This window comes from Polyodon spathula, chromosome 5 (assembly GCF_017654505.1).
Source record: "Polyodon spathula isolate WHYD16114869_AA chromosome 5, ASM1765450v1, whole genome shotgun sequence".
In the NCBI taxonomy this organism is placed as follows: domain Eukaryota; kingdom Metazoa; phylum Chordata; class Actinopteri; order Acipenseriformes; family Polyodontidae; genus Polyodon; species Polyodon spathula.
The window spans coordinates 29,465,873-29,488,578 of NC_054538.1; the positions used below are offsets into that span (position 1 = coordinate 29,465,873).

A 22,706-nucleotide genomic window follows, 5' to 3' on the forward strand; every position below is an offset into this window, starting at 1 on the left:
ATATTATAAGGAGCTGTAATTTCTCTCATATAGGGATGAAGATTGTGTGTTAGTAATAGAAACAGCACAGTGAACATTCAGTACAGTTAAGAAACATACTTTATTTTTAACATCAAAGGATATCACAATTTATGAAAAAGACAACAGGCTTGAAACACTCGAATTGCACTTTAAAATGAAAAAGTTGCCTGATGTATTGTGTGTAGTGTTTGAGCACCTATGTCAGAATCAGTCTATTTTTAATTGTCAGTTAACCCTAACCATTTTTATACAGGTGCCCATCCACAGCATGTTTTATTTAAAAAAAAAAAATTAACAGAGTAGTAAAGTCAATGTACTGTAGTAACCATTGCATTGCATGGTAAGATCATCGGTAATGCCTTCACAATAAATTTAAGAGCATTAGACCTGAGTCTAGCGTGCATCTGTAACTAAATACCACTTTAGGGTTTTTAGACATGTTTAATGAAACCTGTTCTGTGATATACCTTGTAAGGATTAGGGAAGTACAAATCTAGATTATTGAAGATTGAGGAGCACGTGCTACATTATCCATCTTGGCTACCATCCTGAACTAGTCTATTACATTTGCCTCAGTGCCACTGATATTGCAAAGAAGATTAAACCCCTTAACACAAGTTTCCATCTTAATAGATGATAATGGCTCCTTAAAAGTGCCAGAGAGCCTTATTATCTGCAAATATTAAGTCATTAAGTTAAAAGGTTACTCTACAATCTGAGTTTCCTTTGGTGCTGGAAGTTCAGACAGACTGGCGTTTAGGGAAATAAAATGTTACACAGGAAGCTCCTGCAGCACAGGATGTTTTAACATCAAATTCCTCCTGAGTTTCCCCAAATCACCAGGAAATCTCTTTTCATACAAGTTTTCTCTTGAACTCTGTAAAGCCATATCCCTTCAGCAAGATGTTTTGAGTATGTTTTTTTTTTTTTTTTTTTTTAACGTAAAGCAAGGATTGAAAATGCATCATTCAAAAGAAGAATGATCATCAGTTTGCATGGCAATTTGTTAAAGAGTTTGTTTTATTGCTATATTGTTATATAACTTTTGCAGAGGGTTCTGTAGAAAAAAAATGTCATAACTAGACAGTGAGGTTTAGTTAAAAAATGTAGTACAAAACTGAATTTGTATGGTAACTGCTCTGAATAATTATATGTTTTTATATAGTAAATGTTGAGGTCCTCCCACGTAATCCAAAATCTTTAGTTCTGTTAATTAGTTGTCTGAAGAGCAACCATTTCAATTTCAATGACTCTTTCTTAAACGTTGCCAGAATCACACTACAAAAAGAAACTGTTTATCATGCCACATATAACTTTAAGAAGCACAGCATTTATGGCAGTTTTCAATGGTGGCACTGTTGTGATCAGGTTTTTTTTTTTTTTTTTTTAATTAAGTAATCACCCAAATATTAACCAGGTCATACCCAGCACTTCAGATAAAATTGTATTTTAAACATTTAAACTAACATACTGCGGTTCACTTTAGGTGTTTAGGGGTAATTAGCTGCTATGGTACCTGTATTGTAGGAATCCCTAGGGTTTGCTTTCCATTATTGGATCATTCATGAGTGGAGCACACGTGGACTGATTCAGGATTGAATGCAACAGGTTTCTTAATTTATGATGTTAGTCAAGGGGGAGGGAGTTAAGTTAGGATGTAAGTCAGTTTATGTCAGACTGAGAAAGCGAACATGATCTCTAACTTTTTGTGTTATTTTTGGTAAATGGTATATATTTGAACAATCTGCAAGTGTTGTTATATAAACTTTATTACTTAATTGTATAATTTGCTAGACACATTCTTAACCAATACACATTATAAAGGGTATACACAAAGAAAAGTTCACAATCCAGACATGCTGTAAACAGGAAAACATGTCTAGCTCTTAAAAACATAACAACACAAGAAATTAAAACAAGCAGTACAGCAACTGTCTAGACATACAACCTCAGTGATGGGATTAGCTGAAGTCACTTTTGCCAAGAAAATCCAATCAGTCTGAATAGTTTGCATGAGAAACTAGAAATATGAACTCTGTGTCCAGGACAGTCAAAATATTAAGGTCACAACTATTTTTACACAAACTTCTGTAGTCCAAACGTAACAATGAAGAGGTGATTGAATTTGTATCATGCTTGTATACAAACAAACCATTTATATTGTAAAAGGTCAGGAAATTGCCAGATGAAATCAGTAAGCAATGCATTTATGGGTGAAACAACAGGCTGAGCTCTTTGTTCTATAGCGTGAGGCAGCATTGGGTTGGACATTTAGTTTGAATAGAAACTTGCTGGCAACTGAGAAGCTACACTCACTTGGAAATTGGTTGTGGCTACATTCAAGATTTGTTTTCTTTTTTTGTGAGGACATCTGTATGCACTCTTTTGAGGGCGGAAGCTGTTCCAGAAAGCAAACTATAGTTTTGGTTAATAATATCATTATTGCTGTATTCCTCCTTGGCTGGCAAAATTGTCTGATGGTCTTTCAATGCAGCCTCAGATAATAATTAAGAAGGAATGCCCACTGGGCATTTTATAAAAAATAATTATAAAAAAAGACCAACAGCAAGAGAGATCTGAAACACAAACTAATTGGATTGTTTACCTATAATGTGACATAAACTTATCAAATTGACTTGGGTTAATTCAGGCATATCTGAAAAAAATTAAAAGGAGACATATAATGAATTCTCTTTGATAACATTATATTGAATTTAAAAAGAGAAATGTCAAAGCAAATGTGACAGATCTCCCATCCTGTTAATATTCAGTGATTTCTAAAGTCATTTGATCTGAAAATATATACAGTAACACATTTTTTCTCATCTATATTTATGATATTTATTACAATTATCTTTACGTATCTCAAAATAACCAAAATGATATTGAGTAAATGTGATAGAAACAAAACTTTCCACACTTACAATAGATTACATGTAACGTGCAATTGACAGTGTTTACACTGACAAGTAATGACAGTTTTCTTCACAGTTTTTGCCGTATTTTTCAGGAAATGCGCTGCTATGCTGCAAAAAGTCAGCAGTACCAATGCAGGTTACACAATTTATATTTAAATGTCTCTGTCTGCATAGTAATTAGGAAAAGAATGACTCTGAATATCGTGAGGAGAGCTTCATGCGTTGCCATGAAGATTTAAAAGAATTAACTTGTTGTTGCTCACATTCCAAATTATTTGTGCCTCGTTGCCTTTCCAACACGCACACACGGACGCACAGGGTTACACTACAATACAATAAAAAACAGTAAGGTAAAATCCTTAGGCCTATATCAATAAAAGATTGAGAACCGGGGGTATGTAAAAATACATACTAGGTTACTGAGCAGCTTCATGCACTGGCAGTTCTATAGACAGAGTACCAGGCTGAGCAGCCTAATGTTCCTGTACACATCTGCCGGTCGCTAAACTCTGCCTCTGCTCCGAGAAGCCAAGTGACTGCTGGTAGAAGTGCCAGGCGCAGAATCTGTTTAATACACACATTCAAACAAAAGTCTTTTTTTAAAGCGATACAGTACATTTATGTTTTTTGTTAACTATATCCATTACTTATTGCACAATATGCCAATTGATGCTAACAATTCATTTCAGTTCTGTCCGGTGGAAGAAGAGGTGGAGCTCTGTTGTTCCTGGGACATCTTAAAAGAATTATAGAAAGAAAATACAACTACTACTACTTGGGCTTTGCTATAATAAACTTCCTGAGCAACCATTCAGCCTATCAATATGTCTTGTCTTTTTCTATCCATATACCCTTGTCTTGTCATATATGTATATGGTTTGTATGCAAAAAGTATTGTGTTGCATAAAGAAACTGGCCTTATTTACACGTAATGCGTATATCATTGTGTTCGCTTCCGCAGCACACATTCTAAAGTTGGTTCAATACAGAGAAGGTTAGCATGGCCCCCGCGCAGGGCTGACACGCAACTCATGAAGAGAACTACTACTACTACTACTAATAATAATAATAATAATAATAATAATAATAATAACAATGAGGCTAAAAGTTTGTTTAGTTGTGCTTAACAAAATGTATTTATACAAACATTAATAATAGGCTATACGCTACATTTGCAGCGTCTTTTGCGTTCTTTCTTGTATGTGTGTGCGTGTGTGTGAGTGTGTGTTTTCGTAGGGCTTGCCAAGAAATAACGTGAGATTCCGCCAGTTAAACGGGATCTTGACGCTGAAACCTCGTGAGACACAAGCACAATTCTTGCTTCAGTTTATCATGAGAAAGTGATTGACCCTGCCCTTAAAGTCACGCTGACCAAAGGACGTTCCTTTGCTGTTTCACGATATATTCGTGTGACAATGCCACACAGTCATGAGTCGATTTTCATGTGCATGTAAACCCAGCTAATGTTTGCCATGGTAAATTTGCAGAGCAGAGCTTATGGCAAGTCAAACTAACCAGACCTGGGAGACACTCACTTCTGGTTAGAGCTCTAGCTCTAGTTCCCAGTTTTTTTAGACAATTCAGAGCTGGTGGCAGTGATACTCGTGTCATTTCAAAGTTAAAAACTCAATATCATACTTATTAAATGTTAATTTATGATTTATAGCTTGCACAAGGTTTGCATTAAATCTTCTCCTATCCCATTCTGATCAGTAAAGCTATGAACTATGGAATGATTTATACTTAGTGTTGATCTGTGCTTTATTAAAATACAGGTCAGGGAGTGCAGACTATACCATTAATGTATCATACATCCAAGGACAAGAAAGATTTTTCTTTTTAAACTTTTTAATACATTACTTATGATTATATTGCTACAAGACACATTGGGCCTATTCTTTACACCAAAACTTGCACTCATATTAATGTTAAAACACTACTAACAAACAACGTATTGTATTAAATGTGTGCCTTATTTATTTTTATAATTTTGGAGTTAAAGTTGAATTATCCTTTCACAAAAATTGTACAAATTGCACTTTGATGGGATAAAGATCTTGATCTTGCCAATGCAGCCAATATTTCTGTGAGTGATGGACTTTACCCTTGTCCAGAACAGTATTCCAATGGCATGTATCTTGTGGAAAATTACTGCTCTGGGGATAGAACAGTGGTCACTAAGAGGATATAATATACCTAAAAGTATTAACACCCTTTATAACTTGCTATGGCATTGATTGAGTTGATGAGTTTACAATAATGTATTGAACTGTTCAATATGATCATCTGACAATATTTATTTTTTGGAATGAGGGGTTTATATTGGTTTTGTGTTTGTACAAGTAGCTTTTAGTTTTCTTAAAATAAATTATTTCTAAATATAGATCTGTATTGTATTAGTTGGTGTGTGCACATTCAGGCAATAAATGCATCGAACTTTAATAAATATATAATTGGTTAGATATATGAATCTTCATTGTAAAGGCACCATAGAAAATCCATCTGTAAACCCTGTTCTAAAGCTTCTTGGTTATGGTCTGTGGAACTCATTTCCTTTTGGATTTAAGAGTAGTTTCCTCTTCAGGCTTTATGACAATGATCCTTGTTGTAAGTGTTAGATTTAAAACATTTTGTTATATTTAACATAAATTGTTTTTGACATTCTGACAGTACTAAGCATTTTTGATTTTGTTAAATATTCAGATTTTAATGATCAAGACATTGCACGGGTCACTGGTACTCAAAATGTGATCTATTTAGGAATGTAGAACGACTAGGAGTGGGGCATTTATTGCCCAGTTTTTCCCACCCAGGCCCATTGTTCACTGAAGGGCTGATGTAAGTATAGGCACAGTGCAAACACCTGTGCCTGCAAAATCCAAATTGCCTAGCAGACAAGCAATTATTTTGCACTGCGACCCATGTAAGCTTAAGAGCAATGCAAATTACTGAGCATGCACAAATAATGAGCTGCAATCATTATAATGAGGGTCGCAATGTGCACCGCCTGTGCATCAGGGTATTTAGCAACCGCACTTACAGCCCACAGGTCAGTTAGTACATAGAACAGTAGGTGCTGTGTGAGATTTGTGGATCATTTTATCTCCAAACATGTTTCTGCAATGGTGAATGCCAACAATGGGGCAATTTCCATGGAAAAAAGAATAAGTCTCACCTTTTGCTCATGCTATTTTGATACTACTTTCGGTTAGTGTGTGCTTCCATATAGTTTTCTTTTAGCCAGAGAAAAGCAAATAACCTAATTACACTTTGGCCTTGCGAGACTACTGATATCGTACGCTTTCTCAAACTGGGTTTCCACTGCCCTTTCAGGTTATGTTAAAGCACTACAAGTGCAGCCTGCCTCGATTGCCAACAAAAAAATATAATAAAAAAGCACAGGCTCTGTAATATGGTAAGGGGCTTTTAATATTACCAGGGAATCTACAAAATGTTTTGGCTTGCATAATTCTCTTGGTAGTAAGGTGTTTTACATGTTTTTCAAAACCAAGGTAATGCGTTTCAGATGCATGCCTGCATCTCCATCCCTATGAGCATCTTTTGAGGTATGTTACATTTTATTTGTGATTCTTTGATTTTAACTATTTATTTGCAAAACAGAACATTATTTAGCATTCCTGCCAATGCTAAATGTTTGATACAAAGATTAAAAACTGTAGCAATAATATTGTCCACAACCCATGCCATCAATTAAAATCAGACACTTTAATGTAATATAAGCCCTATACATAATTGCAGAATAGTGTCTTAAAGCATCATCATTCCACATAGTTAACTAAAGTTGAAATCCACAGCCAGATGCAATACACATTTACATCCATCAGCTTTCTCTTTCTTATTGTCCATTTCAATCACAAGACCAGAGAGTAAGCTGGGAATAAACTTTAAAGGGATTATCTAATCTTTTGTTATCCTAAGCCGTCCTATGACAGGCGCTCATATTTGGAGGTGATCAAAACACACACACACACACACGCACGCACGCACGTTTCTCTCTGATACAGATTTAAATAATTTTCTGTTTACCCATTTAATTACTTATTTATCATTGGTGACATTTACCAAAAGCAAGTCTTACTACTATGCAAATAACTGTATGCTGTACACAATGACAGCCTTCCCTTATTGCTCTCATAAACACAGCAAACATCTCCAAGCTTAGGGGTGTTCATGCTTATTCTTAATACATGCTAATGCTTCTTCAACCCGTGTACGTATTTTAAAAACCTGGAAGTCACAGAATGTGCTGTTCCTTACTAACAGACAGCCAAGAATACATTAAAAATGACTGAGAAATCCACTGACAGTCTAATCATTTGAACAGTGTGTTCTTTTCTGATTTGTGATTCATTGTCTACTCAGTATTTTACTTCCACAAAAATAAGCAGCACTTATGCTCACATAAAATGCCACCCCCATACAACATCTGCAATTTCAATTACAAAAGGTTAGTTTTCAGTCATCCTCGAGTGAATTAACTTTTTCCTGTACAAAGGCCAGATAGCTTAATGTGCAAATGATGAGTTACCCAGCACTGTCACACTCCAGCAAAGCTAAAATAAAAGTAGATTATTTCCTTTTTTGCTGTTATTCTTCATGTACGGTACTTCATTAATTATGAACAAATGTGTAAACTTATTATTCCTTGTTTCCTCACTTAAGCTTGCATTATGCATCGGTGCATTTAAAAAATAAGTATTTTATAAAAGTAAAAGAAAATTAATTGACTTACTTATCTGTCTGTGAAAAAACATAAGTGTTCAGTACAGCATGAAGGGCTCTATTCATAAAGGGTTAACGCCTGTCGAAATGAAAACAGGAGCACATGATCGGATTCAGTCCATAGCCGCCTATTTAACAGCAGTTGCTATTCATAAGAGATAATTCCATCGCTTTTCGTCTTAAGGCATGTTTTTAACAAATTTTAACTGATGTAAACTTGCTATTCATAAGAGTGAACAATAGCAAAATGCAAAATTGAACACTTTCTAGTCAAGTCTAAACAATTTTTTTTTAACAATACTACACTTGCTCTGTTATACAGTTTGACATCCCCGTGATTAACACTGCCTGTTTTGAAAAACATATTCTCTGGCATAATCATTTTAAAACAGAGCTGTGAAGCGAACGCAAGTGAGAGATTGAGAACAGACTGTTATTTTATTATTATTATTTATCTGACAATAAATCTGACCGCTAACAGCGGTCGTTTTCTTTTTATTTCTTTTACTTGTGTTCACAATAAACAGTTTGGACGAATACTGCCAATGTGAACCTGTTTATTTTCATGGAGCATTACACTATACAGTATTCCAGTGCTGCTGATGCAGTCGGTGGGAAATTTGGGCTTGCTTGGTATTGCAAAAAACACTGATTGAGCCTCAGTGCACGGTTTGATCAGTGTTCGAAAGGGAGTCTTTTTTTTTACACGCACCACAAAGCAATTCAGTTTGTGTACAGTGTGCAGTACAGCATGAAACTTCCCTGCTTTAAGCAGGGTTTATTAATAATAATAATAATAATAATAATAATAATAATAATAATAATATATGTAAGTATTAACATTTAAAGTTTTCAAAATTATTATTATTATTATTATTATTATTATTATTATTATTATTATTATTATTATTATTATTATTATTATTATTATTATTATTATTATTAATAATAATAATAATAATTTGTAAGATTAACATTTAAAGTTTTCAAAATGATTATTATTATTATTATTATTATTATTATTATTATTATTAAATATACAGTATTATTCAAACGTCCTCCTACAGTGCTTTTTGTTTAGCTTTTTTTTTTGGTCCTGCAGTTAAGAATGGAAATCTTATGTGTGCTTGTATGGAAATGTGTTTACCAGTGTTGCCAAACAAAATGAAAATACAAAGTATTTATTTAAAAAAATACTTTTTTTTTCTAAATTATGACATGTCCTGAATTTGTGGCAGACGTGATAGGGGCATTGGAATCAGGCTTTCCAAACTGCCCGTGACTGGCAGCTGCAGACTCGGGTTTCAGTAGTAGGCTGCTGTCGGTGGATTACGTTTTTCTTTTTGCAACAGCTATCAACGCCACCCAGGGAATCGGGAATCGGGATCGGCAAGTACTTTTATGGATAGGGCCCAAGGTGATTTAGCCATCCATTATGCACTAATGAGAGTACCAAGTATAAAATAACTTGTTATGTATACAGATCACAAAACAAACCTGTGTAAAACTCAAAGATTCTGTAATTTGGCACCACCATTACATGCATTTGACAGTTATTGCATATACCTGATACTCTGAGAAAGAACACAAAGCTTAAAATATATTTACACCCAAAATAACCTGCTCTTCAGTTCTGGTTCCCTTCCATAGATGTATGTCACCTGGGTAAATCAGCCAAAGTGTTTTAATAGAAGAGCTACTGCTACTGTATATAGAAACTGCCATCAGACTGGTCATCTAGACTACATTACATACTGTGTTTCTAAGGCAGGCAACTAGAACTATATGCCAGTGTGTTGCTTGAAAAGCTTATGTTAGACAATTCTGCTTCAGCAACCTTGTTAACTACAGCGACATATGCAATCTTATCACACCTTTTCTTATTATTTAACTTTTTTAGAAAAAACTTGTTGTATGTTTTAGGTTCATTCCACTAGTCAGGGAACTCCCTGTCATCCCAATAAACTAGAAGCACTTTACATTTTAATTTCAATAACACCTTACTTGCTCTTACAGCACTGTTCCCTAATGTGAAACAACTGGAATCACATTAAGTTTCCATTGGCTTGTGTTTGCCCATGTGAGATCCTACAAACCACTCATTAGAAACCCTGACAAAATACACAATTTGAATCACATGAGCCAATTGTCTGGATGCCAGTGCTTTGGATATTACACAAGAAATCGATCACTTATTTAAAACATGAAGCTATATTTATTACTTTGCTACATCAAACCTTCAGCTTTTCTCAGATTGTCAAGTTAATTTCTACATTGTTGCAACTGAATTACATTTTTGTTCATCCCAGAATATAATTGGAATATTTTCAAAGCATTTATTCCAATGTGTAATGTATTCAATTTTTCAAAGAGAAAACCTATTCATTTTACAAAAAAATACAATAACTAATTCAGTGTTTCTTACCGACTGGAATAAATGCTTTGCAAATCTGACCCAATAACTCAATTGTGTACAGAGTGCACACGATACTACAACATTACAATGAACTCAATGCGACATTACAATGTTGTTGTGCAGCATATGGGAAGAGACTTTAAAAATACATGTCTGACCTGATTCTCACACTTTGACATTCACACAAATTAAATACAGCAGTTTCTCACAACAGGGCTTAGATGACCAGGGTGGCCAGATGCCATTGTCAAAAACAAAGATTATATCAGCAAGAAGCCTACAAGCTCTAAATATGACAGGAATGTCTATTTGTAATTTTACAGGCCCCAAATCTTTGGCCAAAGCAAGAGGGTGTATAATTCTAAAAACCTCCTGTGTGCCAGCAAAAGGGCAAGGTAATAATTCAGTACATGTGTGGCAAAAAACTGACAAATGGAAGACCTTTTGCAGTTAATGAAGCTGTTTTTTTGTTTGTTCTTCTTTACACAGTTATATTTTGCTATATGTACATGCAAATTGTAATATGATTTTGGTAAGATCACGCATTCAGTTTGAGTGTCTAAGAATAGGTGTATGATAAAAAAAAAGCAAACAAAATCATGTTAACTCAAATATGCATGGTCTAGGAGTTCAAAGTGTCACATTACGTGTAGTGATGAAATAATGAACTACTTTCGTGCAATACAGCAAAGACCTACAGTAGTAAACATGTCAATTTTAAGTGAATATCACATGATAAACAATCCTTAGGATAACTGAAGAAGCTGAATCATTAGTGCTTTCATGTCAACAACAGTTTTCATGCTCAATCAACAAACCTCATGTAAATACCACTAACTATGAATGAGCCCTATCTGATTTAAATGGCTCCTCCTTTTGTATTCGAATAGTCTCGTGAAAATGTCACCATGCTAATGATAAACTTGTCATGCTAAATTAAAAGTTATGTGAAACCCATTTTACCAGTTTGTTTAGGCAAGCGCCATGCACATGTTTAAAGCATCAAGTTGTCATTTTAACTCAGTGAACGTGATGCCAACGGGTAAAGGTTAGAAAAAGGATTTTAAGGTCTTGACAATAAAGCAAACTGAAATATTGTACTACTTCACAGGTCACTATAAATGCAAATCTAACACAATACAAAGCAAACAAAAACATAGAACATACAAAAAGAACTTTGTAACCTTCATTTGTTCTCTGGTTTGTTATTGTAATCAGGAAATAAAAGTATATAAAAGGCTACAGAGCAAAAAATATACCAAGGCAGTGTATATGTACAACAGCATAAGATTTTTTTAAAAAATCCTATTGTCAAAATATCATATTAGGCAATTAGGAAATGCCCGAGTGCACACTGCAGGATCCCAGATAAGTGATGCGTTAATTAGTAATGCATGAATATTGGTTGTATGACAGTTTTTTTTTGTTTACAACACCATCCTAATTAGCAGCTCCAGTACAATCTACCTAGCTGATTTGTAAATATTTAAAAGTACAAGAAACTGCATTATTGTATAAGGAAAAATATGACCTTGGTAAAGAAACACATCAAACAAGGACCATTTTAACATGTTAAACAGACAAATTATATATTTCCATATAGCAACCTGACTCATTGGTGCTCCTAATTTATAACTGGGAAATGAAGAGCAGAACACATTGTTAGCTTTTCGTTGTTTTAGAACACTGATACAGCTTTAAACTTAAGCCATATGACACAATACGTAAATAAAGCATACAAAATGTGGCATGAAAAATCCAATAGGATACAATCACCTTCTTCTCAACTAGATGTTTCAAATGGACCTTGAACACCCTTTATTCTGACACTGAGTGATAAATAAGTGAGTGCTATACACTTATTTAAAATTACACAGATCTGCACGTATTGCTGCTTGTGTTGGAAAAGAACAGTTGCACTTCAAGCAATTAACAAATACTTGATAAATGGTGACAAGGGTTGACATCTATCAACATCACTAACATTTATAAACAGTTATCTCTGTAACAGAATTCTTGTGTCCAAGCACAATATGGACAGTTACATACCCCTACCTGCTTTTTAAAAAAACATGCTGCTCTCACAAAAAAAAAGACACTTTAAGAAACCCCTCTCTTGTAACACCAATAGAATAATGGATGTTGCTGTGCTGCCTTACAAAAAAAAAAAAAAAAAATCAGGATGCAGAACTTACAACATGGTAGCTGGCACCTTTATGTAACCTTAAATAAATCTTTCCCCAGTGATACGCTTGCTGCTGTCACTTAGTTAAACACTGAACACACATTAAAAACAGAACATAATGCACATCTATGTCTGTTTGCTATATCTGTAATAGACACTGTCTTCTATTTACACCTGCCTAAAATTAGAAGACACCAGCTGTTTTGAATGTCTGTACCAATGTCAGATCTTTAAAATCTCTTTGCCAACCTTCTCCATGGTGGTTTAATGAGGGTAATTTAACTGTAAATTATAACCTCATTACTGGTCTGAATTAAACAAAACTGACCTGATGAGCCAATGTCCTATTTTTACATCACAGTATATTGAGAGAAGGCCACTTATTATTGCGTAATTATATATGCGTATATATATATATATTATATATATATATAATATATATATATATATATATATATATATATATATATATATATATAGTAGGAAGGTGAAATATAAAATGTTGAGAACATCTTGATATACCTACTGCCCTCTAACAAGTATTATTATCTCATTTTAGGAGTAACATGCTGTATTAATTCAGTCATGTCCATGCACATTTACATGAAAGAGCATAATATAATTGAACACATATCATTGAAATAAAGTTGCAGGCCCTGTATACTGAAAAATATCATTCGAAATATAAACTCACTGAATGTAGCTAAATGAAAAAAAGATCCTGACGAAAAAAAAGGAAAAGCAGAATGCAAGTACTGGATGGAAAAAAATACTGTGTGAAAATAATGCATTGCTTTGTGTTTTCAGTTCAGCGTCTTAGCTACCCGTTTAATTTATTAGTAAACTATACTTAAATATGTTGCAGTTTTAAAGCAACACAAAGGTTTGTAACCTCAGCATAGCATTTTAAAAAGGTTGGGCACTATAGACAACAGTGCCTTTTGAATACAGCAGAAAATGTATACAGACTTGCACTAAAGTTTATAACAGGGCATTTTACATGTTAAACTTTACAGTATGCTTTGAATATGTGTCAAACATTACTAACTTGACTAACTTACCCTAACATAATAAGGGAACATACCTTGCAATCTAACCCTTTCATAAATATGTGATTAATTAAAAAAAAAAAAGTTTGCTACTGCTTTTTTTCGTTTTTGTTTTATCAATTCATTACTAAATTGCACGTAAATTGTTGTTATAGTGTAATGAAATACATATACACTGTGAAGATAAATGCAAAGTTGTTAATAGTCTGTTATTCTCAAACACGGATGGTACTTTCTGCTGTACCGAAACTAATGCGTTATATTTGTTTTTAATTTAAGCACTTATAATGGTAAACGTTCCACACTCACCCCTCTGTTGAGCCCGACAGCATTGCCATAGCAACGCAATGACTGCAAGAATCGAGAGACTTTTCATTTTCAGTTTTGCTACTTCTTCATTACAGAATAAATCTATCTAAACAGACACACTTTTGTGCAGCGCAACACGAGCTTTCAAATATGCAGGGATGTCAAATGGAGACGTTAGGAAGTTCAAAGTATTTTGGAACCGCTCCCTATGGGGGCGCTAAATCGGTCCAAAAAAAGAATTTGATTGAATACATGTCAGAATGTATCCTAGTACAGAATCTATCAACACTTTGTACGGTATTTGTATTTATACTGTATAACCCTGTAAAATATTGCAATAACTCAAATGAAAAAATAGCTCCTAAACTCAACGAATATCCGTGTTTGAAACCCTGTTGATTTTGTTTTATAAAATGGACTAAAAGACGTTAGATGTTCAGCTTTGTTTGTTTAATGCAAAACTTGTACAGGCGGTTTAAAGGACAGAGGCACGTAAAATGTGTATTAACTACAGTTTATATGTTATTTATTTATTTATTTGTTTATTGAATATTTAACTATTGTTAATGACCTCTTGCAGAATAGTTTGCCTTTTATGGCAGAAGGAGAAGTCAGTTCATTTTATTTAAGGATTAGCACTATGCTAACATATTTATAATTTATAACTTGCCCAGATGATGAAAGTAATCAAACATCAGCGAATTATTCATTTAGTTAATATGTCTATCAGACAATGAGGTATTTTATTTTGTTAAACTAAACTATAACTATAACTATTATTGTACTACATTATGAGGATTATTAAGAAGAATAAGCGGCTTGAAAAGGAATCTTTACAAACTGCAGTGTCATAATAAGCTGATTCTCTTAAAACTAAACTGAACAAACTTGTCCAGCTTTACCCAAATTTTGGTATTGGTAATTGGAGCTCTATTGCTCCCTCTAGCGTTAAAAACGAATGTTCTAAATACCTACCTTGACCTCACATGCTCACTGTCATGATACATTTATAATGAACATCCTGTCAGAAATTTGGAATATTAATTGAAGTGGATCTGTACAGTATATTATTTAATGATCTTTTAAAGTGTGCTTCTTTCACAAACAAACCTCTTGAGTAAATTAATCAAGCATATCCTCTTACTGTATAAATCCTTTGATTACACCTGTTAACCCTAGAATGCCTTACCTGGTATTGCAAATGTAAGTCTTAGGTTGTTTTTTTTTTTGTTTGTTTGTTTTTCATTGTTTTTGTTTTTGTTTTTGTTTGGTTTTTTTTGCACAGAATTAGTCAGCAGATAAAAATGCTTTTCTGCTTTAAGTGTATGACCCCTGCCAACTTCTGCAATCAATCTGAAAAAGTAACCCATCAGTGCTTATTGAACCAATAGGAGAGTCAAATATCTGAGAGCTGTCCAATCATTTGTGAGCAGAGGCTGGGTGTTAATATGCCGGGTGAGCACTGAATTTCGCCGACTGTTATTGAGAAAAATAATACATTTCAGTATTTTGAATTTAATTATCTCTCTCTCTCTCTCTCTCTCTCTCTCTCTCTCTCTCTCTCTCTCTATATATATATATATATATATATATATATAAATATAAATATATATATTTTTTTTTAAATTTCACCAGACAAGGGAAACACCGTAGTAGATTTAGTTACGAATCCACTTTCTCTGAGTAATTTTACTGGAGATGAGCGATCTTTAAAACAGAGTAGTGTTGACAAATTTGTAAAATGGAAACAAAGCGTGACGCTATCTACACTCTTTTATTTTAGTTTATTCGCGGTTATCTGTGTAAACATGCTGATATTTGTGATTGTTGGGAATATTGGGTTGGCGGGCAGGTGATTAAAATCCTCCCATACAGACGGGTAAAGATGGACATGGGGGGAGGTGGTTTGGTGTTTTAAGGATGGAATTGACTGATTGCGGCCACTTGTACTGCGTACATGAGGGGAAGTGTGTGGCAAGGTGGAAGCCCTAAAGATAAATTGTATATTTGTCTGTTGGAAATATAGGGTTGGCAGGTTGGCTGGGGCCTGATGCCATCCTGTTACAGGTACATTTTCATTGTAAACAAATTATGTATTCCTTCCATAAGCATTCATTTTCTTACATGTACAGCATGTTTATTAAATACTTTAAATAGAGGCAATATCTGAGCCTTTTTTTAATGTATTCAAGTTAACTCAATGTAAACAGTTTTTCGAAAACAACCTCTTACAGGTCTTCAACCAATCACTCACTTGTTGCATGCACTCATTGGTGTGAAGGATTTGTGTGCTGCAAGAGGCAACATTTGAATTTTAAATGTCTATTTGTGGGCTGTGGACCTCACTTACTGAATATTTTATAGACCCAAAAAGAGTTGTCTGTCAAATTTGAGCTACAGATGAAAAGTAAATTCATTTCAACCTATCTCAAAAGTACTGGTAGCTGTTTCTTTATATGTAGATCTAGAAAGAACCTGGATTTTACAGATTTAGTGAAGATGTGGATTAGGAGAGTTTAAATTTTCCCCGGAGGATTGAGTTGGACAGGACTCACAGAGAAGACAAAGAGGAGCCAGATGGACTGTTAGCCCCCAATAGTGCCCAGTGCCTGGAGGATCTAGCTATTAGCCCATCTGTTCCAGCCCTGGAAAGTGCCGCCACTCAGATCACCACCTGGAAGGCTGGCTGGAATGTTACCAACACAATCCAGGTAACTATCAGCTGTTTTGTTGTGGTATTACAGAGCTAGATTTCTTTCTTGTCTACAATATAAAATGTTTAAAAAGTTACATTACACCATAATATAACTCAGCACAGTATAGTTACATTTTTATCCCAGATTAATCTATTAGTGAAATGTTCATACAATAAAATGTGTCCTTTTGAGGTAGGCAGAAAATATTGAAACAGTTGTAAAAACGGTTGCTGTTTAATGGTGGACAAATAATAAGGGCACCTGTTGTTGCTACTATCATGCAGAGATAAAGAAACTCTAAAGCCATTGTTCTTTATAAAGCAAGAGATATTTACAAGCTGTTTGTTGATTATATAAGGTTTACTTTTAAAGTGGAATTAGTAGTTTGGTTACTATGATACTACACATTTTTTAATAGAAATGTACTGCAAGGGGTTATTGCCATATCTGTATTTGAAGCAAATGCACCTAAGCAATATACTAACACTATATTTTTAAAGAGGAACTTGATCTTCATTAAAAACACATTGACTCACAGTTTAACTGCACACTACCATCTGATAATGGCTGACATATTTTAAAAAGACTTCTTTATGCAAGCAGACAGAAATAATTTTCCTCTCGTTCTAAAAAATCTTGATGCATATTCACTCTCTGCAGCAGCCTCCTTGTGAATGCATTTTAACAGAAATGATTTTAAGAAGGTTGAATGTGGGAAAAGCTAAAAATAGATTTGCAGGCAGTGTGTTTCATAGTTTACAAGCATGAAAAATACAATGTTTTTGACTACTAAAAGGTGGGTATGCTGCCAGATCATTCCACACAACACTAGCACAATAGGTGAAGGATCATTTGGAAACCTGCCTTATCAGCTATTTCAGTTCTAAGCAAATCCACATTTTATTTTTTATTTTTTTCTACCATGCATTAATGTTTGTACTCATTTATCATTCAAACATATTGTCTGTTGGTAAAAGAACTGCATCATTTAATTAAAACAAACTTATCTATCCCAACAGAAAACATTCAATTGAGAAAAGCTTTCACAGCAAAATAATCTACCATTGTTAATTGTGACATTAGCTCCCTGCTCTACCAGTACTAAATTAACTCATGGTTGCAAATAGACACAATTGAAAATGTTGTTTTCATAGGGGTATTGTATTCGTATACATTTTATTATAAATAACAAATCACAATTACGTAGTTGACAAATGTCTAGAACATCTTTTACTGTCTACATGTCACAAACATATTAATTTACAATAGGAAGTTAATTCCTAATCGAGGCAAAATGACTAGTCTGTATAAAAGAATAAAAAAGATGCTTTACCAGTTCAGACTCAATACTTTCTTCTTCCCTAGGGCATTTTTGTTCTTGGACTGCCATATGCTCTCCTACACAATGGATACCTTGGCTTGCAATCTTGGCTGCAGTTATCTGCTGCTACAATGGTAAAATACTCATTGCCTGTCTGTATGAGGAGAATGAAGAAGGACTGCCTATCCAGGTAAGAAGTACTTATGAAGACATTGCTAATGCCTGCTGCAAGCAGTTTATCCCCAGACTTGGCGGTAAAATAGTCAACGTGGCCCAAGTGGTTGAAGTGATAATGACTTACATCTTGTAGCTGGTTGTAAGTGGAAATCTTATGTACCAGTCTCCCATACATGGCACTCTCCCAGACACCCTGGTCAGTGATAGTATTTGTCACACTGATGCCCTGTATATTGATCTGCAACCTCCGGGTCATCTCCAAGCTCAGCCTCCTCTGCTCCTTAGCGCAGTTCATTATCACCTTCGTAGTGAGTGCGTATTGCTTGGCCCAGATACACAGATGGTCCTGGAGGAGGATGTTCTCAGTAGATTTTTGAAAAGTTTCTTGTATCTGCAGGGGTCATCATATTCAGCTATACTTCCCAAATTGTGTGAAAAACATAGAAAACGTGGGCAGTTTTGTGCTGATGACACACTTTTTCACCTGCATCTTTAAGACTTAATTTGCTGTGCTTGCCTTCCTGACTTGGAGTAAAGAAACAAAATAAATTATTACTGATAACTTGCATTCCACCATCCGAACAGTGGTTAACCTGTGTTTGCTAGCAAATGCCCTTTTTGTCCTACCCTTTGCCCTTTTACGCAGCCACTGAAGTCATACAAGGCTGTATTTTCCATCTCGACAACACATGCTATATACATGCTACGCTTTTCCCTGTTGATGGGGTTAGCATGACAGGTGCAGCTATGACCTTCCTTCTTCCTTCTATTTTTCACCTGAAACTAAAATGGAGGAAACTAAATTGCAAGGTTAAGATCCTTGATGTTTCCATTTTGGTTTGGGGACCCATTGTAGCTTGTCTAGCCTGTTCTATTAAAAGGGCTAATTGAGGCTTTTAGAAACATATGAATGGGTTTACATTTTAAAGGGATTCAACAATTTAGCAACACTGTAAATATACTTGTAATTGGTTTGCATAGAAGTAAAAAAAAAAAGTTGATAAAATGCACTGGCCCCTGTTCATTGGCTAATTAGATGTAAACCATGGAATCTGGTACTACATTAGGTTAAAGAGGTTTGCTTTCAGAAAGTCCGTTACTGTTTATTCACCTCATCTGTGACATTGGCATCAAAGCATGTCAGTGACTGCTACTCATGTCACTCAATAGAGGAAGCAGCTGGTTGGTTAATAACAGGAAAGAAGGCGTTGTACAAATTAAGTAAGTAAATAAGTGAGATAACAGAGATAACATACAGTAGTGTAGTACCTGAAATATATATTTTTTTTAATTATGACACCCAGCACAACCTAAAGAAGACAGTTTTATTTTGTTTTCCAATAAAACATATTATAACAATATTTTAAAACGACTGTGAACAAGACAGTAATCAATCAAGTAACAGTACAGCCAAACCTTTTAATAAATTAATTATATAACAAGATTAATCAATTAGATTAATAACTCAATTTTTTTAAATATTGAAACATATTAAAAGCTTCAGATTAGTCACAAAAACATATTAATCGTAGGCACCAATTGGATTTTTAAATTAATGTTATCAAGTACAAAAGTTAGTATGAAAACATTTCTATAAAAAAAAAAATAACACATGTCTACATCTCAAAACTTACAAATGCATTTTTTACAACCCACACATGAAAACAAGATTCTATGAACACACTTAACAAATTAATATTCCTAAAGCATGTCATTTTTTTTTTTAAATACTGAATTTTTACCATCCATTAGTCTCACATCTCTCAGCAGAGAAATCACATGAACTTAACATTGACCTATTGCCAGAGCGCTTGCTCTGCGTTCCACCTCCAGACAGACAATCTGATAGCTGTGATTTTTACACATATAGCTTTAAAGTCTGTTTCAAAGCTCTTTTCAAAATGACCACTCTGTTGTACTGGGATGTGAGATCTGTCCTCTAAATCACTGCAGGAAGATCAATTAAAAAAACAAAACAAAACAAAAAAAAAACCATAACAAGAAGTGCTCTGGTTTTCTTTTCAGTACCACATCATGGATTGCTATCGCTGTGTCACCTGTTTGACAATGTGGACAGTAAGTCATACACTATCAGTACACTAGAACAGTTATTTTGAAAAGAATGTGTTGAAACAGACTTTAAACTTATAATAGTAAAAGGTTGTCAGGATGTTAACAATGAAAAGAAAAATGCAAAGTGCGTTATTAAAACATTTGTAGCAACAGGTGACGTGTAACGCTATATTTTTCATAACCCCAATATTTACTATATATTACATATATACTATATATATATAAATATAAATATATATATATATATATACATACATGTGGGCTTGGAACAATTTTTAAAGTGGGGGTGCTGAAAGCCATTGAACAAAACTGTAACCCTTTTGATGTTTGGGAACCATGCAAAACCTTGGTAGTTCTTGGGGATCAAGAATCACGGGAACATATATGTATATATATATTATATATATATATCTATATATCTATATATATATTAGATATATATATATATATATCTATATATACACACACACACACACACACACACACACACACACTTAAGTTTATATTAGTAAGGAAGATAGCTATGGCTCATTCTGCTCAAGAATATGTACAGTATAAGCATAGGGGATGGCTGAATACAAAAACAATGCACAATTACAGTAATCTTAACCATTAGCTTTAATATTGTAGTGATCTCGGTTAAGGCAGGCAGGCACATCACACAGGACGAGGGCGGGCGCAAACCCAAGACCTCTCGCACTAAAGCATAGTACCGAAAGAGCTGTACAAAAGAGCCGGCTCCTTTGTCAGGAGCGTATAACTGACTTATGTCTTCTTGTGTGATTACGTTACCTACCACAGCCTTGCTGCTGCCTTACCCGTGCATGCCACACTATTTTATAAAGAGGTAGCTTGGTGAAAGCTGTATATGATAAGTCATACAGTATGAATGTACAAGGTACATCAGCGCAAGTTGAACCTTGAGAAAGTAAACATAATGTTGGTGAAGACAATGCAGTTATCGATAGAGGAACTGGCCTTCACAGTTTCCACAGAGGCACCGTCTGTGCAAGACTTAAAGTCTAGGAACTGCGGATTTAAAAAAAAAAAAAAAAAAAAAAAACTGCTTTGAATCCTTCACCTGTCCAGGACATAGTTTGTCCTTATGAATACAGGTATAATTTTTTGGATTTTTTATTATGCTGTCATGGATTATACAGTGTAAGCAGTAGAGTTTAATTGAAATATCTATTGTGATCAATGCGCAAGGCAAATCTGCAAAGTAACCCAGAGTATCTGAAGTCATTATGTGAATCATTTGGGCTTCATGAAACACATGACATATTAGATTGATCATGATTATATTTGGAAAGAAAGTCTTCATAATACCACCCCCTATACCGCCTTTTTAAATACATGTCTAGAATAACAGGATAGTAATAGTCTACAAGTTCAAGATGTTCTGATAAACCAAAGTTACACCATAGGTTTTGGTTGGTTCCTTCCAGGCCTACCTGAATTCAGTAATGTCCAGTAACCCCGATGGAGATGGCATGCCTTATTTTAATTTTTATCTTCCTCAGACCACTTTGAAAGTATATCACTTGTATCTCTGTTTTTATAGACCACTTGATATAATTTCCCACATGTAAACCTTCCACCATTAATATGTCAGCTATTAACAGTGATTGTATATTTTTACATTTGTATAGTACTTGTTTGTAACACATACATATTGTTTTTATTATTTTCATATGCCATTCATATACCCTGTTTTTCATTATGGGGTGATATCTCCACAGCTGGACAGTCCAAAAACCCTTTTGATGAATTTATACCTAGAAACCTAGTCTAAAATATAAAAGCAGGCAGTTTCTTAATTCGCCAGAATGGGATTGCTGACACATGATATAAACAGCAGTGGAGAAGATGACAAGCAGTGAGAAATAGCAAACTAAGGAAAGACCTTGGTTGGGGGGAAGATTCTAGATAGGCAGCATCAGTATTTGTTCACTTGTCACATGACAGTGCTTAGCAATCACTCAGCTCCTGTTTTAACCAGAATATTCTGGTTACCCAATACAAATGTAAATCTTGTAACATCCTTGAAAGGGTTACATTCACAATCCAAATGTATCAATCCACACCTCTCCTCTGTACTGGCATAAAAACAGGTTTAAAAATATCTCTAGAACATACTGAAACCCTAAACAGTCCTGTTATGACCTGCAAGTAATATATTTGGCTTTACTATTACACCAGAATTTAATTTTTAGTCAGCTGCTGTAATATTGACAATTCTACTGTGTGAAGGTAAGCACAAAGATGATGTGAAGTGAGACTAATAAATCTGCTCAGGGATGCTGTCATAATGAAATATTTATACTTCATAGCACTTAGCACTCCAGAAAACTTGAAAAGTAAATTATTCCAGCTATCAATTATATTTACAAAAAAATCTGCTTAACCAACTTGCAGAGGGATCACTGGCATACAGTAAGTGAAAGGATTATTTATGCTTGATGGAAAGAAATACAGTACAGCAAACTTTTCCTAACCCCCTTCTTACATGTTCTTTATAATTAATCAGCTCGATCCCATCTTGTGCCAGACATTCGTTTCTTAATATATGAAATGATTAATAACTAAATTTAGTTAAACATGGGCATTCTCTCCCATTTACACCTATATTCTCAAGCTATCTGTCTTCTGTTTCTTTCTCTGTCACTCAATCATTTCGTTTATTAAAAATGAAGGTCTGGTACAAGAACAAAAAGAAAACAGAGGGTTTGTAAAAAAAAAAAAAAAAAAAAAAAAAATCAATAATTATCTTGGACAAAATATTGATTTTACTTTTA

The 22,706-nt window shown here is 34.3% G+C and overlaps 1 protein-coding gene, 1 non-coding gene and 1 pseudogene across 11 annotated transcripts in view; 2 read left to right on the forward strand and 1 right to left on the reverse strand.

Moving 5' to 3' along the window:
- Positions 1-13,810, reverse strand: part of lama2 (laminin, alpha 2) — a 118,489-nt gene extending 104,679 nt beyond the window's left edge. For all 10 annotated transcript variants that reach the window (XM_041250266.1, XM_041250265.1, XM_041250264.1 and 7 more), the window contains exon 1: positions 13,642-13,810. In XM_041250266.1, coding sequence (XP_041106200.1) covers positions 13,642-13,708 — 67 coding nt within the window. In that variant the 5' untranslated portion in view covers positions 13,709-13,810. The remainder of the gene's footprint in view (positions 1-13,641) is intronic.
- On the forward strand, positions 3,885-3,993 carry LOC121316468. Its single transcript, XR_005950386.1, has one exon. It is a non-coding gene; the product is annotated as a U6 spliceosomal RNA (small nuclear RNA).
- A 1,716-nt stretch (positions 13,811-15,526) lies between the features above and the next one.
- Positions 15,527-18,726, forward strand: LOC121316392 (annotated as a pseudogene).
- Positions 18,727-22,706: the final 3,980 nt, after the last annotated feature.